This window comes from Festucalex cinctus, chromosome 13 (assembly GCF_051991245.1).
Source record: "Festucalex cinctus isolate MCC-2025b chromosome 13, RoL_Fcin_1.0, whole genome shotgun sequence".
Lineage (NCBI taxonomy): Eukaryota > Metazoa > Chordata > Actinopteri > Syngnathiformes > Syngnathidae > Festucalex > Festucalex cinctus.
The window spans coordinates 12,285,700-12,303,243 of record NC_135423.1 but is presented as its reverse complement, the minus strand read 5'-3'; the positions used below and the strand labels follow the sequence as shown (position 1 = coordinate 12,303,243).

Here is a 17,544-nt window from a genome sequence, read left to right as displayed (position 1 = left end):
TAAAACCATATCTGAGGTCCAGGCCGTTCCATTGTAATTCCCGACAGGTAAAATCGGTGGTACATGGATGTAAGAAAAGTTAGGTGCAAGTTTGCAGAGCTTTTAAAACTGGGATGCATTTTGAGCTGTTCATAATTCCTTCAAACTTCACTAAGGCCAATGTTAGCAGTTGCCATGACAACGATCCTCCAATCACTTTATTGTTCAAACTATTTTATAGCTGCCTTCTAGAGTCAAATTGCTTCATACTCATGGCACGTTAAATTGCCTACATAAATGGAACACATGACTCCATTTATTGGGCAGGGAGACTCGGTGTACGTTTTAACCTGACTTTTTAAACTAACTCCATCTGGCATCAGTGCATATGGACGTATCTACTGCCTCAACACTAAATTGAGTGCTACTCCGGTATGCAATATAGATATCGCTAAATGATTTACAGAAATGACCAGTGAATACTCATAAAGGGCCTATATATTCATTGGCAGCTTTACATTCAACAGTTTTAAAGGGCAGCAGGTTGTGCGAGGACACCGGCAAAGCACTTTCTGCATATACTGAACCTCTTCCATAACCTCTTATGGAGTCTTATTGGAGAGTGGTGTAAAAAATGTAGTGAGTAGGTGGATGGATATCGCCCTAGTGGCTGAATAAAGACATCTGAGGAGACTGGCGACAGCTCCAGGGAAAAAGTTGAATGTGAGGAACAGTCTGCAGTCGCTACTTTTTGCTCTTAAGAAGTATTACTCATTTAAATTGAACTGACTATTTAATACATTAAACTCAAGATTATTATCATCATCCACCATTCCAACCATACAGTATATATTAAATTATACCGCAGTAAAGTCTTTGAGCGTATTCTCAGTCCGATGAGAATGGTAGATTGTCAAAGACTTAGACTTGTTTTTTAACATAATGAGACCATCTTGTAAAAGCATGCAATTAAAAAAAGAAAAAGAAAAATTTGTTATATGTCACATTTTAACAATTAACTCAATTGGCCACCAGAATGCTGCAGGACTCATTTTATTGGACAGAGATCGATTTTGGAATCATTTGGAAACATTTATTGGAAGGTAATGATTCACAGTCACAATGACCTAAAGTGAGTACTGTATACAAGAATTCCAAAGAATTGTGCTTAACTGTGGGCTGTAACGTATAATTGGAATGTATGACATCACAGCAAGCTTATTATCTGCCTCAGTGTCTATTGAGTTTAAGCAGGCACCTCACCATCATTAATAAGCAAGTTACAGCTTTGACTTTGCAATCCGCACAACCTTAAGCATAGTTTTTACACCTGCACTTTTGTGTTGCTGCACTGTGACTATTCAGATCACGGCCACCTGATTAATATTTCTAACTAATATTATCTCAACTGTCAAAGGAGCATGGTTTAGGTTGGACACCATAGAAGGTTAAATGGGGTTTGTTATGCTCAATTACCAGTGTTGACAGCTATGCATTAATGGCAAACTATTACTTATTGTTGCAATGCAGTAATCTAAATTTAATTAAATTAAGTGATTACGCACCTTAACCTTGGAGTGACCACATATTTGTTATGTTCTTGCGCTGCACTGGGGCTAGGGGGTGCTGTAGCCCCGTCAGAATTCTACGTAGTCCCACTTGAGCCCCAACAGCATTTTAACTCATTTACTCCCAAAAACGTATAAATACGTTCTATTTTAAATATTACCATGCTCCCAAAGATGTAATTATACGTTTTGGCTTTGATGCAACCTCTGAACTGAAGAGAATGCTTGAAGCAATGGTAGTTATTACAAAAACGGCCAGCAGATGGCAGCAGTGTATAAGAGATCAAAAACTCTTTTCCCCCCTAATTTAAACAGATTTGTGAATAATGATGAAACTTAGCCATGTTCTAATGCTAATTGATGCAAAATGGAAACAGCTAGAAATACACTTTTTTTTTTTTTCCTGATGAAAGAAAAGACTTTAATCTTTCTTTTGGTAGGTTCCATGTTTTTATAGCAATAGGACACATTATGCTATGGGCCTTGCAAAATCAGTCAAAATCCAGTACAACAGCGAAAATGTCCTGGGAGTGAATGAGTTAATTGATATTCTAAAATATTTCCTCAGCCCCCCATGTATCGGTCAAGCCCCGCTTCAGCACCCGAAGAGAACATATATAGGATATTTCTTGTTGTTGTGGAAATATTGTGCTATGAACTTGCTTTTCTTGGTGGCAATTTGTGACTCTTGGCAGTTAGCTCGCTAGCTAGTCGGTTAGCGCATTTAGCCATCTCCAATGGCCACACATAGCAACAAAAACTACTTTGCAGCAAAAGGTTAGCCACGCGACGACACTAGCGTGTAGTTGTGTTTGTATTTTGAATTAGAATAGAAGGTAATAAGATTATTCAGCCAAATTATCTAGATGTAAATTTTGAATGAACGTTAGGAAGATTGATATTTTATTTTAGTTATTTTTGTTTGGCCTACTAAGTGATAGTGATGATAGTCAAGTGTAATGGACCTACATAACACGACCCATTCCAGGGTAGAGAAACTGGTTGGCGACCGTAAGCAGAACAAAACAGACAGCATACTTTCCCCAGTGTTGAGATTCAGTTGGAGACTGATGGAAACTCATTAGGAAGAGCCACATCGGGTGGCAGCCTTTGCAATGGCCCGCTTTCCGTGAGCTGCCTGAAGCATGCCTGACCTGCTGATCATTTACAATCTCGTGCGAGAAGAAGGGAAAGGGGCGAGACAGAGACAGGTTGCAGAGGGCAAATAATAAAATAAACAAGGCAGGCGCGGGAGGAGCCGGAGAACAATAAGTAAAACTCAGCGAGCCGTGGCCCGTGTAGATGCCGTAATAACGGATATTAGAAAAATGTATCTAGACAGAGAAGAAAATTGACTGGAAATATTTAATGCAATACGAAAGCAGAGGAATGAGTGGAAACTAGGGCAACAAGTGCAAAGGGTTTTGTAATATTGACAGAAGGAATGTCACACATTAAAGCTGTGCGCTGAAATTTCCCCTGAGGGGTGGGGGCGTGATGGGGGCTTAGAAATGAAAATGAACTCAGTAGCATGTTAGATAGATACTAATACAGTATAACCACTTATTTGCATTTCTCAGGTTTCATGCACTTGGAAGGTGTGTAGTTTTTTCTTTTGCTTTTTGTGGATTTTGCACATTTTTTAGGTGATAAGAATAACTTGAGAAAATAATATGCAGCGAAAGCCACGTGAAGGAAGTGGACTCCCATTTAAAGCAATAACACTCCAGTTGGCATCGGAAAAATGATCGTTTCCTATCAACGATAACGTATTGTGTTACTTATTGTTTCTACATTTAACATTCGCAAATTTTTTATTTTGTCGCTGTCAGGCAGAAGCATTAACATTCCAATAAACACTTATTAGGATTCATCAAAACAACACCAGCCAAAACTCGACTAAAAATTTCTGGACTATTGAGTGCACCTAAATATAAGATACACCTACTTGTGCAATTAAGATCGTAACCATGTAGAAATCTATGAATTAGCCACATTATTAATTTTCGATGCAGGAAGCCTGGCGAGGATAAGTGGTACTGGTATGATTGGACAACAGTCACAAAAGCCAACGACTGTGGTTGCGACTCTTTTTCAAACATCTTACGAGTCATGAGGAATGCAACAAATAAAACCACAAGCTGACCAAGCAGTGTAATATGTGGAAATAAAGCTGCAGGCATTGACCGGTACATTTGTGACTGAGCATTTCCTACTGCACAGAAGTGTGATGGCTATTTTGAACAAACAGGCTTACTCAAGCAACAATTTTCACTTGTTATTGTCTAAACAGTTATACTTTTAAATATCATGAGGTGACAAAATGCCACACAGCTCGCACAGAATGAGGGAAAGGCAAAGCTTTATGACACTTCTCAGATAGTCAGATAGTCTAAAAGACTTAATAGATGTGTTCTTAAGATGTTGGTTAATAATGCATACAAATATCAGACATGGGGACAAAAACCAATATCAATTTGTGAAAAAAAAAATATATGAATTGACCATGTTTGGACATGACATTACTAGAAATTAAGCATCATTGTACTTGTTTAGTTTAATGATTGTGCTTTTCTAAAACGGCTCAGTTTAGTTTAAACTGCATTAAAAAAAAAAATAAAATGAAAATGTTTTACCAGATTACTTATGTTTTCTTGCTTACACATCTTACAAACAGGGTATGAAAAGATGAGCACAATTAATGTCAGAGATCAGGTGAGCATCAATTCTTATACACGTTCAATCTTTATAATCATGTTTTATTGTTAATGTTTGCAGAGCTTCCTGCAAGTAGCTGATACCACACTGCAAAAAGAAAAAAAGGGGGGGAAATAATCATCTATGCTATGATAAAAAGAAGAAAAGAACATTACAGCATGATGTCTAACAGAGCATGAAATGTGTAACCAAAGGAAATGTCAACTAATCCAAAATGGGAGATTTGTGGAATGATTTTATTTAATATGTCATTCTTTTGCATGGAATTGTGTGGTGTATTATTACCCTGTGGCAGTTTCCTTTAGCTAGCGTATAGTTTATCATCATTTGTGAGAGAAGACTACGCAATCAATAATGTGTTTAATCATTTCACAATTTGAGATTTTGAGATAAGGGTTCATTATTTTTTTACGAGTTCTTCACTGTCATGAGTTCACGAAAAGTGACTTTCACATGTTTACATGTGTTTCAAATGTCATCGACTCATCATACATGATGTTTTCTTGGAAATATGCAATATTCAAAACAAGCCTGCATCAAAAATTGATTTATTCAAAAACACTACCAGCACTACATGCACTGTGAAAATTACAGACATGTAATGTTTTCCAATAATACCATTTTTTCATTGCGTTTTCCATATCATTTTATATTCATTCTCTCAGAATGTGCCAATTCAAGCCTCTTATACGGAACATTATTATTTTTCACCTGGCATTGTTGCTGAATCCTTTTTAATTAGACACTGGTCCAATTTTCGTCACTTAGTCCCACCAGGCAGAACACAGTTTCAATGACATTCTGAATCACAGTATCCTATTAAAAATTTACTTCGTCTCTGACTTGGCATGAGAGAGCAGGTACGCTTCCTGGATGGTTTGGACATTCTCGTGCCAGAGAGTTAAAAAAAAACAAAAAACAAAACATGCAGCAGGTTTGCGTTGGTCTGGAGCAGAGAAGCAAATGACTGATGAATGTGCGTGCTGGCTGCACGACGATAGCAGCTGCCACGCGCCGGCCGGGCTTTTGACCGGCGCCTGGCAGGAAGACGCTCTAATTTAAGCGTAGCTGCAGTGTAAATGCTCTCCGAGGCCAGACAGGATTTGCAGGCTTGGCTCTCGGACTTATCGAGTGACAAAAAGCTGCTGAATAGCTGGAAGGCTCGCAGGTGAAAATCAGTTTCGACAGCTCCATAAACTGAACACAAGCTGAGAAGACACCGTGATGCGCGTTATGAATAGGCAAACAGAGTAATTAGCTTGCTCTTAATCTTTCACAATAATGAGTCACATGTAGCAACATTATTAGAAAAAAAAAAATCAGCAGCTTGGTATTTCCACATTTTGAATGCTAAAAGTTAAATTAATGAAGTTTAACAATTGTTTAGAAGTGTGGGAGATTTATAATGACTCGAAAAGGTGGACTGTAAGATAACATCACAGCAGCTCAGGGCTCAGGCAACAACCAATCACAGATTATCTGTTTTCTGAAGCTCAGCTGTGATTGGAGCAACTGGGATGTCATTTTCACTCAACAGCAAGTGGCAAAATGGTCGCCTTGTGATATTCGTTAAAGGGATACTTCACTTATTAGCCCATTATAGCAATAAAAAGTTAATATTTTGTCTATAATTAATTTGATACTTTCATTATTTTTCCACGTACAATTAGTACTTTTAAAAACATTTTGCAACTTGCTGTCAACGATCACAAGGGCTCAGGTACCCAATCACAGCTCACCTGTTTTCTAGGTTTGGTCATGTGACATTCACAAGCTGAGCTGTGATGTCATTTTAAGTCGACAGCAAGTTGCAAAATGTGTTGTTAAAGGTACTAATTGTACATGAAAAACAATGAAAATAGCAAATTTATTACAGGCAAAATATTCATGTTTGACTGCCAAAAATGGCTAAATAAGTAAAGTATCCCTTTAATGGTTTTGACCAAGTCATTTCAAAATAAGATAATGCCCAGGCGTTAAAAACTGTTGGATGCTGCTGCTTAACTCATATGCTCATTCCAATTTACATTCAGATTACTATCGCAATATTAACCAAAATACCATATTTAGACTAGTGGGGCTGCATACTGCATAGAACATATTGTCAAGAATCTTTGGGGGGGTTGACTTCCCTTTAATAGTTAAACCTCTGGCAACAAAAGTGAGTACACCCTTAATTGAAACTTTCCAAATTGAGGAAAGTTAGTAGAGCTCAACTGTAGACAAATTCTGGTGAGAATTGAAAAGTTTGGCTAAAAGACTGAAAGGACCAAAGACACACAAACCAATATTGAAATATGTCTTTTTTCCGACATATGGTCATAGAGGAAAACTCAGCAGAGACTTGATTATTTGTTCTTGAAGTTTCAGTTTTGTTGCAAAATAAGTTGGTGCAACAATTAAGTAATTCATTTAATGTTTCAAGTACAATAAGTAAGAGGTACTGTACTGTCTATGAACATGGCTCTATTCAGACACAATGGTGAAGGATTTTCAAATTCTCTTCAGTATAGACGGTGTCTCCTTCTATCATGCCACTTCAAATGCAAAATGTCTCCCACACTCTTTACACACGTACGATCAATTCGGCCCATGTTGCGTTTTCAGCTCTGTTGCGCTTGAGAGCTGACAAATGTGTTTTCATGGGTACGTACTCCTGAAGGCTCTTGGAAATTATGACGACTGCAAAATACCCTGGATTTTAGCACACTTTTAAAACAAAAACATCCTACTCAGAAAAGACAATTTGATTGTCCTCTTAAAGAAAACTTTTAAGATTCAGAGGGGGTGGAGGGAAGAGCACGAGCCTCTGAAATAATTGAAAGAAGAAATCAAAAGGCCAAAAAGTAAAGAATGAGGCATCATCAAAGCTAAATTCACATAAGCGACAGCAATTTGCAGCTGCTTATAGAGAAAGGAGCCATATTTGTCAGCGCCTGTATTTATCTGCCTGTGAGTGTTTGAAGGCAAAAACCTCATTATTGCTTATCTCTGGGGCTTGTGCTCTACCAGTGACCCCCCCGCAACTCGAAACTGTGCCCACCTGACCCCGAGCTCACCTCTAAATCCTACCTGAGTGCCCTCCCTCCCACCATCCACCATGTAGTGGTGTAATCTCTCTGTTCTCCTCCAAGCAGATGGCTTTGCAAGCCCCGAGCAACCACTGAACATCAGACTTGACATTAATATTCATGACTTTCTGACACATTTGAGTCACAGAGAAAAAAAAAAAAAAAGCTCTCTCTCCACTTAGACACAGGGATGATACACATTTCATGGTACAGGAGTAGAAACTAGGTTGAAAAAACAAGTAATGTAAGAAAGCGAGTTGATCTAATCACATCTTCATATTTAAACTTTCCGTGACAAATGAAAGCAATGTACAAAACTGGGGTCAAGTAGATTGCCACTGGGGTTGCAAGTGCAAAACATTCGGGAAAAACACACCTAAAAAATGCACAAAACCTCAGTTTGAACCGACATCAAGTGAAGCAGGCAAAATCTTCATTGGCTTTTTATGGTCCACTTTCTTACCAAACTTATTTCAGAGGAAGCCGCAGTCTTAAAATGAAGTTAAGAGAACGTGACGACAGAAGAAGAATATGCTCATATTCCAATTTATATTCAGATGACTTTAATGATCCCTAAAAGGGGCATTTCTCTCAGTCACAATCCATCTAAGAAACATGAAAACAATGAGCAATGGGGGAGACAGAACGGGAAGGCTGGCGGGTTGTCATTCAGCTCCCCAAGTTTCTTAGATGGGGGTGGGGGAGAAAATACACAGGCAAAGGCGAGGGAGAAAAATAACCCTCAAGCTCTGCCTTTTACAGGGGGGCACAGTAAGAACCTGGAAACCGCTTATAACCGCTTATTCCTCACAAGGGTCGCGGGGGGTGCTGCAGCCTATCCCAGCTGTCTTCGGGCAGTAGGTGGGGCACACAGACGAACAACCATCCACACTCACACACACACCTAGGGACAATTCGGAGCGTCCAATTAACCTGCCATGCATATCTTTGGAATGTGGGAGGAGACCGGAGTACCCGGAGAAGACCCACACAGGCACGGGGAGAACATGCAAACTCCACCCAGGAAGGCCGGAGCCTGGACTCGAACTGGAGTTCTCAGAACTGGGAGGCGGACGTGCTAACCACTCGACCACCCTGCCGCATGCACGTCACAATACTTGTATATTCATATATTATTTATCCTCTGTGAGGAATGGCTGCTATTACTGTGACTTAATGACAAGCTGAAACTTATTCCATATACAGTACATCTATATCTTTATTATACTGCCCCCAGTTGACAAATTAACACACAGCAGAAGAAGCAGCACAATGGCCATTAAAATGAAGCAAAATAATGTGTTACATTATTGAATTATATTTTGTCTAATTATGCTATTAATATAATTCTGTATTTGTTAATGTATTTAAAGTGCTATTTTACTTATTAAAAACAAACATTTTAGTTGTTTTTTGGGAAGGTTAGATACAAGCGTCGTTAATAGTCTGGCAAAGAATATTTTAAACATTTCCTGTTTTTCAAAAACATAATAAATCCGAGTTAAACTCAAGTTTGAGCAAAGCAAATCTGAAAAGAGCAGTCACGCTCACTGGTCCTTCAGACTGTATTTAAAATATGAATTTTAAATAATACAATTTTCTTAAGGTAAAACGGGGAAGCAAGTTGAGCCATGCAAAATGGTGCGTAAACTCCAGTTACTCTGCCAGCCTGCAGATAAGCAGCACAACTCTTATCTAATGCATGACTAAATGTTCCTCATTAAACAATATAAATCTGCCCTTGCACAAAACCCTGACCCTGAGGTCTGCATGGCTAACTGCTAAAGATCGAAACAAACCACCGGCGTGGTGAGCCCAGTCGGACGCCTTCTCCACAGTAGCTGCCCCTCCATTAGTTACAATGAAACCCAGATGGGCCCAGATGGGCTCGGGTCCCACGGTGGAGGTTGCATCCGCAGCGGCAGATAGAGATTGATAGGCGGCTGTTGATGATGAGCTGATCATCTAGTGGAGTCTGTCAGCCGCAATATTGCAGCAAATGTTCCACACAAGCCACAACAGGATTGCACAGCATCTGTGGTTTTGCTCTCGCAGCGCGGGGTAAGCTTAGCAGTGTGCACAGTGGAAACAGGTCATACACACAAAATCTCCCCAGCAAATATTGTTCAGGGTGACCTGCTTTCACCTTGAACAGCGAAACAACTGATGATGTGTGCGGAATGTGACAACCGCTCTCACATTTTATGTCCACTTTCACCAGATGAATCATTGATGCACTGGTGCTTTCCACAGTTGAAATGAATCTGTTTAAAATCCTGAAAGAAATTCACAAGAGCCAAATGCCATGACGAAATCATCAGTGATTTTTCAAGTAAGTAGGCTCATTATTTATTTACTTAATGTGTTTACACAAATTCTGGCCAGGGATGTTCATCAGAAAAATGTTTTCTGAAGCTGAACCATGGTTGGTCATTGCTTGCGCAACTATGATGTCATTTTCAGTCGACGGCAACTGGTAAAATGGCCGCCCCCAGATAGATAGACTGGATAGAATAAATAGAATAGTTAGATTGGATAGATAGAGTCAATAGAATAAATAGAATATAAATAGAATAGAATAGATAACTACCTAGCCAGCCAGCCAGCTACGTAGTTAGCTAGCTAGCTAGCTAGACAGCTAGCCAGCCAGCCAGCCAGCCACCTAGCTAGCTAGCTAGCCAGCCAGCCAGCCACCTAGCTAGCTAGCCAGCCAGCCAGCCAGCCACCTAGCTAGCTAGCCAGACAGCCAGCCAGCCACCTAGCTAGCTAGCCAGCCAGCCACCTAGCTAGCTAGCCAGCCAGCCAGCCAGATAGAAAAACAATATAATTATAGCTAGTTTGATTGATTGATTTTTATTTATTTATTTATTTATTTTTTAAATAGACATAAGATAACATTTCAGTCATCGTTTTATTGTATTTAGTTAGTGATTTAAAAAAGATAAAAAATAAACATTTTGGTAAATGTTAATGGTAAAATGGACCTCTTTTTTTTTTAGTTTTAATTATTTTTGTTAGTTTTTGTTAACTAAAATAATCTTGGTGCAGACATCATGTGTGAGTCCAGAACTATAATAAGTGCCAATTACAGGGGTCATTTAATCATAAAAATAAATGTTTCTCAAGCTTTAACATGGTCGTATGCCCATTTCTTGCGATATGTAAGAAGTAGTTAACATCATCCTACGGATGGCCGGTATTTGACATGATACGTTATGCTACTGATGTATGTCACACCTTTAGTTACGTTAGTTGACATCATGACTCTAACGTGCTCAGCTCGAAGGACTTCTTGGGAAGGGGGGAAGCAAGTGATCGGGCGCCTATCTGATTTGGGATGCAACATTAGGCCACCAGCCAATCTTCTCATCTCCGGCAGAGCATTTTCACCAAGGCCTGCTGCAGACTATCAAATATTCAATAAAGGTTTATTTCCCAAAGGCAGCTTTCGCTCCCATGCTGTTGGATGAGCCTGATTTGCTGCACTTTCTGAATTATTGTACATTCTGGGTACAGAGGTAATCGTGGTTGCGGTTTTACCGTCTCAAAACATAGGCAGTACAATTTTCCACTGTGATGGATTTTTAATACACATATGCTTTATTCATTCACGAAGGGCTTTTTTTCTCCCACTGGTGGACCTTGTAGAGGTTATCTTGGCTCATACTTCTGGTGAGAATCTGCTGCATGTTTTTTTTTATTATTATTATTATTATTTTTATTTTTATTTATTTTTAGTTTTTTTTATTTTATTTTATTTTTTTTAAGCTCAACCGTAAATTATAAGTTGTAGTAAACAAAATTAGACATACACGTGTTTGGTAAGAATAAATATGGAAATAATAAAATAAATATATATTTTTGCACTCTTGAACTTAAAGCTCAATGTATTCCATGGTAGTAAATGCAATTATTTTTTACTGAATGCTGTTTTTAAGAATTTTGGCAAACATTCTATGAGTTCCGGTGGACCACCTAACAATTTGGGGGCAGAAAGTAGATTAATCTTTAGACTAGCTAAAAGCAGGTCTAAGTTGAGGCGCAGGCAGTGTAACATGATTTTGGAGCATTTGATTGAGGTGCAGAGAGATTCTGTGTTGTGGATGTGATCATATTTCATTCATGAATATATTATCATCATCTTTAATATTTTTTTTTTAGCTCCCCATGGCCGCGGTACAGAGGGGTGTGACTGTCACACACAGACACATAAGTTGGGGTGTAAGGCGATCTTCCAAGTGCCCACTTCACAGTGGACAACTTTACATGATGCACAAATGGAAATCTTCTTGCAGTTCTTTATTAAAAAAAAAACAACAACAAGGACTTGTTTCTACCTGCACGTCTACAAAAATACTTAAAGAAAAGCATGAAAGTAGAGCCCAAAGATTCAACTAGTAAATCAGTTGCTAACCGAAAGAGAACTAAAGTCAAGTCAAGTCAACTTTATTTATATAGCGCTTTCAAAGCATGAAAACAGATTGACAAAGTTACGCAGACGTTTTTTATCGATTTGTGTTGAGTGGATTCTGACAAAATATTTCCAGTGTTGTGCGCATCCATACGGGAGGAGCATGACTAAAGATTAGGAAACAATTTTGGTAACCTAAAACGCAAACCGTCAGTGTGGAGGCACCCTGAGACTGAACTTATTGCAGTCCAAAGTGGTAGTAAATTGTTCATAATTTCATGGTCGTAAATTGTTCATAATTTCAAGGAAGTTATGAAACAAATATTGTTTGACAGCCATTTCTCGCTAAAATAGGGAAAGCTGAGGTACCTGGCAACACCAATTCACATGACAGGAGGATTAAACCTTGTCAATGCAAGCTGGCATTTAGTTTGTAACTCACTTTTTTTCTGTTTTGAGGTATTATTCTGGAATTTGGTGGACAACCTACCAGCAGCTAGTATTTAGATTGTGCAAACTATAGACAGTCATTTAAATAAGGTGGTTTATGTGGGACTGTGTGGTGGGATATCCATTTTTTTTATTTTTCATTTTTTTTCACATTGGCTCTTAAAACATTGCTTGCTCATCCAAAGACTGTGCTGCTCCTCTAAAGCACATTGCAGAGGGGGAAACATACTTTTGTAAATTAAACTACACATTAAAAAGTCTCTGTAAAATGGAAAGTCTTGCAAATTTGACACAACCATGGTGAATTTGAGTAGAGAAAGAAACTGCCAAGTACATAAAATAGGCTTCCAAATCATAAAAAAAATAAAATCAAGTCCCTCCACTCTCGAACGCTGTTAGCGTATCTGCTAAATGTGCGCAAACCTGCTCAGATGTCAATCAAATGCCACACACTTCTTATACCTACTCAGATGTACTTGAATCGCGAAAATACATGTACCGGTACTTACAGGCTCAGATCGTTTGGGGGGTTTTCCACAATACGTTTAGCAGTCACACCAGCGCAAAAATGGGATTTTTTCATTTCAACCTTCCACATTCTCTCCGTGACGTGCGCACACTCACAGCCAACAATATGGCACTCTAAAGCAGTCACACCAGCGGACTATCCAAAAGAAAGCTGCATTTTGGGGGTCTAGGTATTGATAGCTAGCTAACTGCATGTTGCAATTGCAGCTGATAACAGATGATGTGAAGGAGATGCTCAAGTTATCTTATAGTGGCAGAAGACTAAGTGTCTTTTTTATATGCCAAAAGGAAAAAAAAAAAATCAGGAACATGAAAAACAAGAAAAACAGTTTAAGGCTATATCTCCAATTATCTACTCTATGTTTCTCATTTTTACACGTTTTCAGCAATGAATTTCAGACATGAAACAAATCTTTGAATTCACCTTCAGGCCCTGTCGGTTCACTCAACTAGCTGTCGAAAGAAGTGGTACATGATGTCAGCCGTTAAGGTTTAGTCCTATCCGCGCACAGTACACACACCTCCGTTAAACTACTCTTCAGGGCAGAATTATCCTGCTCGATACAATGCTGGCATTGAGACAGCAAGTACGCAACGATCCGCCGACCAGCTGCAACAATCTGCAGAGGTTACGTCAGATCTATGTCTGTATCACCAGTGAAATATGTAAAAGTCCCTTTTTTTGGTGGATCTTCAATATTTAAACAGGAAGATTAACACAGTGGGTTTTGCAAAGCAGTCAGCTCAGACGATCAATGCCAAGTGACACTTTGAACAGCAGGCAGTCACTGTCTGTTTGCTTGCTTGACAGACTGAAACATGGCTTGGAGAACATGACGTAACAGACGGCAGAGGGTAAACATTGCCTGCATACTGTACATGTATGTATGTGGCATGTCATGACATTTAAGACAAATCGTTGCCATATACAGAACACAAACTTTACGCAGATCAGATGAGCTGAAATTTTCGATTTTATGAACATTTTTTTGATCAGCCATAAATATCTATTTTGCCGATTAATCAATTACATCATTCATCGGCTCAGTGAAATAAACCCTTTGAACTCATTTGCTCCCAATAACGTGTAAATACGTTTTTTTAAAAACTTTTTTTTATTATTATTATGCTAGAGCATACAGAAGGCTTTGATGCAGCCTCTCAACTGCAAAGAACGGTTGCAGAAATGGTAGTTATTACACAAACGGCCAGCAGGTGGCAGCAGAGCAAAGGCGATCAACCAGGGCCATCTAGAGAAAAACCTCAATTACTTACAATTTTAAATAGATTTGTGAAAACTGATGAAACTTAGCTCTCTTCTAATGCTAATTGCTGCAAAACGGAAACAGATAGAGACATACTTCTTTTTTTTTCCTGATGAAAGAAGAGACTTTAATCTTTCTTTTGATTTGCTTTTATAGCAATTGAACAAAATATTCTGTGGGCCTTGCAAAATCAGTCAAAATTCAGTAAAACAGCCGGGAGTGAACGGGATTGCTTCTGTGAAAATGGCTGGGAGTGAATGAGTTAAATAAGCTACTATAATTAGACATATTGGTCCATCTTGTGAACAGATCGATAATCTTTTTTTTTTTTTTTCTAAACTCATTGATGGGCCCAAATCCCAATCATGTTCATGGAAAGCTTCGTACACATACTGCACAACATATGCTTTGCACTACAATCTAAAATTACTACTGGACCGTTTCATAAATCTTTTCAACTTCCATGTCTTGACACGAGACGCGTCAGAAAGAAGACATTTATATGCTGCTATGCTTAAATTATGGAAGAGAAATATTTTCACTGTCAAGAAAGATGTTGCATAAAATCATTGTATATCTAAATAATCAGTTGTATATCAGGATTTTTAAAGGCCGGTCAATGAACGTATGAATGAATGATGCATACGCCTTTTTGCTCACATGAACTGGCATTTATACGGGTAGACTCACTCATTCTCAGTTACCTCACACGTGCACGTGTTAGGATCAATGCTTAAGTGGAATGAACAAAATGAACAACGAGGGCAGACAAATGAACCTAAATTTAAAAAAATAGTCAATTTCACACAGCATGCATTTTCGTGCAAGTTCATTAGGTACACTTGTAGGCACACAATCCATTACAACTGCTCCGTTGTAGATTGCAAACATAATTATGTTCAATTTTGGTGATCACCCAGAATCAGGGAGGCATTCATTGCGCAACATGGTTTTAAAGTGATGCTATACCACTGGGACTGTGCTAAGACCCAACTTCATTTTGTGATTAAATAGATGTCACAACGTAACATGAACATTTTGAGAGAGTGGGAGGAAGTCGGAATACATAAAAAAAAAAACAAAAAAAAAACAAACAAAAAAAACATGCGAATGCCACCAAGGACGGTCAGAGCTGAGATTCGAAAACATATATAAATACAAAATTTGAGGAAAATGTTACAAGTTATAACGTTATAGTTTTAAATGTGGACTTTTGCAGACAGACATTAAGACATATAGAGAACAGGAAAATTATTATTTATAGTAATTATTTTCTTAAAAATGGATGATGAGGCAAAAATAGGGATCTTTTTTTATTCACTGACTCATGATAATGTGTCTCTTTAGTGCAGCTGTTAAAAATCTTTGTCTGGAAAATAGTCAGATTAGATGTCTCATAGATGCAATGGAAGTAAAAGAAACTCATAATAATAGGCAAAGCAATTTTGAGTTCATTTTCATAATGATGAGAATTTCCCAGCAGAGGTTAGTGGTGGATAACATCCATTGAAGTGTACAGACTCACTCAACAAATCATCAACTGAAGATTTTTTTTTTTTGTCAAATCCAAAATGGCATTTGCAAAGCATGGCCTTGTGGGGAAATCAACTCACCTCTTTCTCACCACAGATATTACTGATGATAGAGTTGGAGGCCGGACTGGCAGAGGGACCGAGGACCGCCACCACCCCCTTAGACATGATTTGGCACACTGTGAGAAGAAAGACAAGTGTTTCTATTAGCAACAACAAAAAAAACAACAACAAAAAAACAACAAAAAAAAAAAAAAGATAAAATCAAACAAAAAAGGCCTTCATAGATGGCTCGCAGGCTAAAGTTAACTTATATCTTTGAGTTTTGTTCTTTTTTTCCTTTGGCTTTTTTGCAAGGTACATCATACCTTGTTATCAAAGTTACCGGTAAGCCTCACTTCACTTGCTTTTCGTGGTATTCACTAGGGATGTAACGATATCTAAATGTCACAATACGATATCACGATATGAAGCTCACGATATGATAATTATCACGATATTGTGAGGAGGTTGGCGATATTTAAAAAAGGTCACAATATTGTAAAAAAAAAAAGAAATGAGCTCATACTAAAAAAAAAAAAAAAAAAAGCACAATCTTTTGCTTTTGTACATATCAATGTTACATTATTATTATGTTTTATTATTATTACGTTATTATTATTATGTTATGTTGTTAATGCACGCACACATTGAGTTCCCCCACATATTGACTTACTTCACAGGCATATTATGTTCACCTTCATCTGACAAATAGCCTAGATTTTAAAAATAGAATGGCCAAAACATCCCTAATAAAATTAAATTGCACTAAAAAAAAAAACAACAACAAAAACTAGACACCAGAGGATGCTAGAACTGCACAAATGGAAATCAACCTGACATTTTTAACATATGTGTTGCATTTAAATATTGTCAACATGACAACAACGATATTGTGGCAATTTCAATATCACGATATTGCGTTTATCGTTACATCCCTAGTATTCACTGTGGGCGGGTTGTACGATGGCACAAGTCTTGACCAAGTCAAACACGTGTGGTATATGATGTATTTATCTTACAAACATCTATTGTTAGAAATTCTATAATATACACCCATTAGCGTTGTGAGGTCAACAGACCCAGCTCAATTAATGGAACTGAAAAATGAAAGTAAACATGGTGCAGCAACATTTAGCTGTTATGCTGCATGCAAAAGGAATTAGCTGCCAACAGAACTGAACCCCAAGTTCAAATACTTTAAAAATCCAGGTTAAAACAGTTTTTCACGATTCTTCTAATAATCTTAGTAAGATACTTTTTATTTCTCTACCTTGCTTTTAAATGTCTTAAATGCTTGTTTTGATAGGTCTTAAATTATTTTTACTTTAGATATTATATTTTGCCTTTAAATGTTGAGTGAAGCATCCATTAAATCTGTTATTTATTAATTTTTTTAAAATATTCATTCATAAATATAGGAGAAATCAAATTTTCAATGGCTGTCCACTGTAGTGACCACTGTCCTTGAATGGGTTAAATGTTACAGAGGTTGACTTGCTGGTTTGGCTTCTGGGACAATTTTAAAACCAGTCTCAGGAGTTAAATATGTTATTATGCTGACAGTTTGACCCGAGATTGGATTATGACTATGCATTTTGTTGGGTACCAAACCAAATGGATTAGACTTGAGAGATTCTACTGTAGCTTGTGTAGTTGATATCAACATAAAAGTGACACAAACATGGGAGGCCGATAAACAGTAGGGGGGAAAAAAATACCCGAGGCGGACAGTAAAAGAGAAATGGGAAGGTGATAACATTCTACTTACAATAACGTCATGAACTCTGCATACATATTTTAAGTGCTTTACTTTTGGAGGTTGAATACTAAAATTCTGACTTTTACTCTGTATGGTAAACGGCCATATATTTTAATCTCAGACAGACATTTCTTGTGGGTTCATAATCCCTGGTTTCCAATTAAACTTCTATGGCCAATGAAGCGAGACAGTCACAAGTAGCAGAACTATGTAAAGTATGT

General features: G+C 37.9%; 1 protein-coding gene across 7 annotated transcripts in view; it reads right to left on the bottom strand.

The window, feature by feature from the left end:
* Window positions 1-17,544, bottom strand: part of grik4 (glutamate receptor, ionotropic, kainate 4) — a 301,922-nt gene that overhangs the window by 118,421 nt on the left and 165,957 nt on the right. For all 7 annotated transcript variants that reach the window (XR_013287896.1, XR_013287897.1, XM_077541047.1 and 4 more), the window contains one exon: window positions 15,604-15,701. Coding sequence is in view for 5 of the 7 variants with exons in the window: in XM_077541047.1 (XP_077397173.1) it covers window positions 15,604-15,701 (98 nt within the window). In the remaining 2 variants the exon portion in view is untranslated. The remainder of the gene's footprint in view (window positions 1-15,603; window positions 15,702-17,544) is intronic.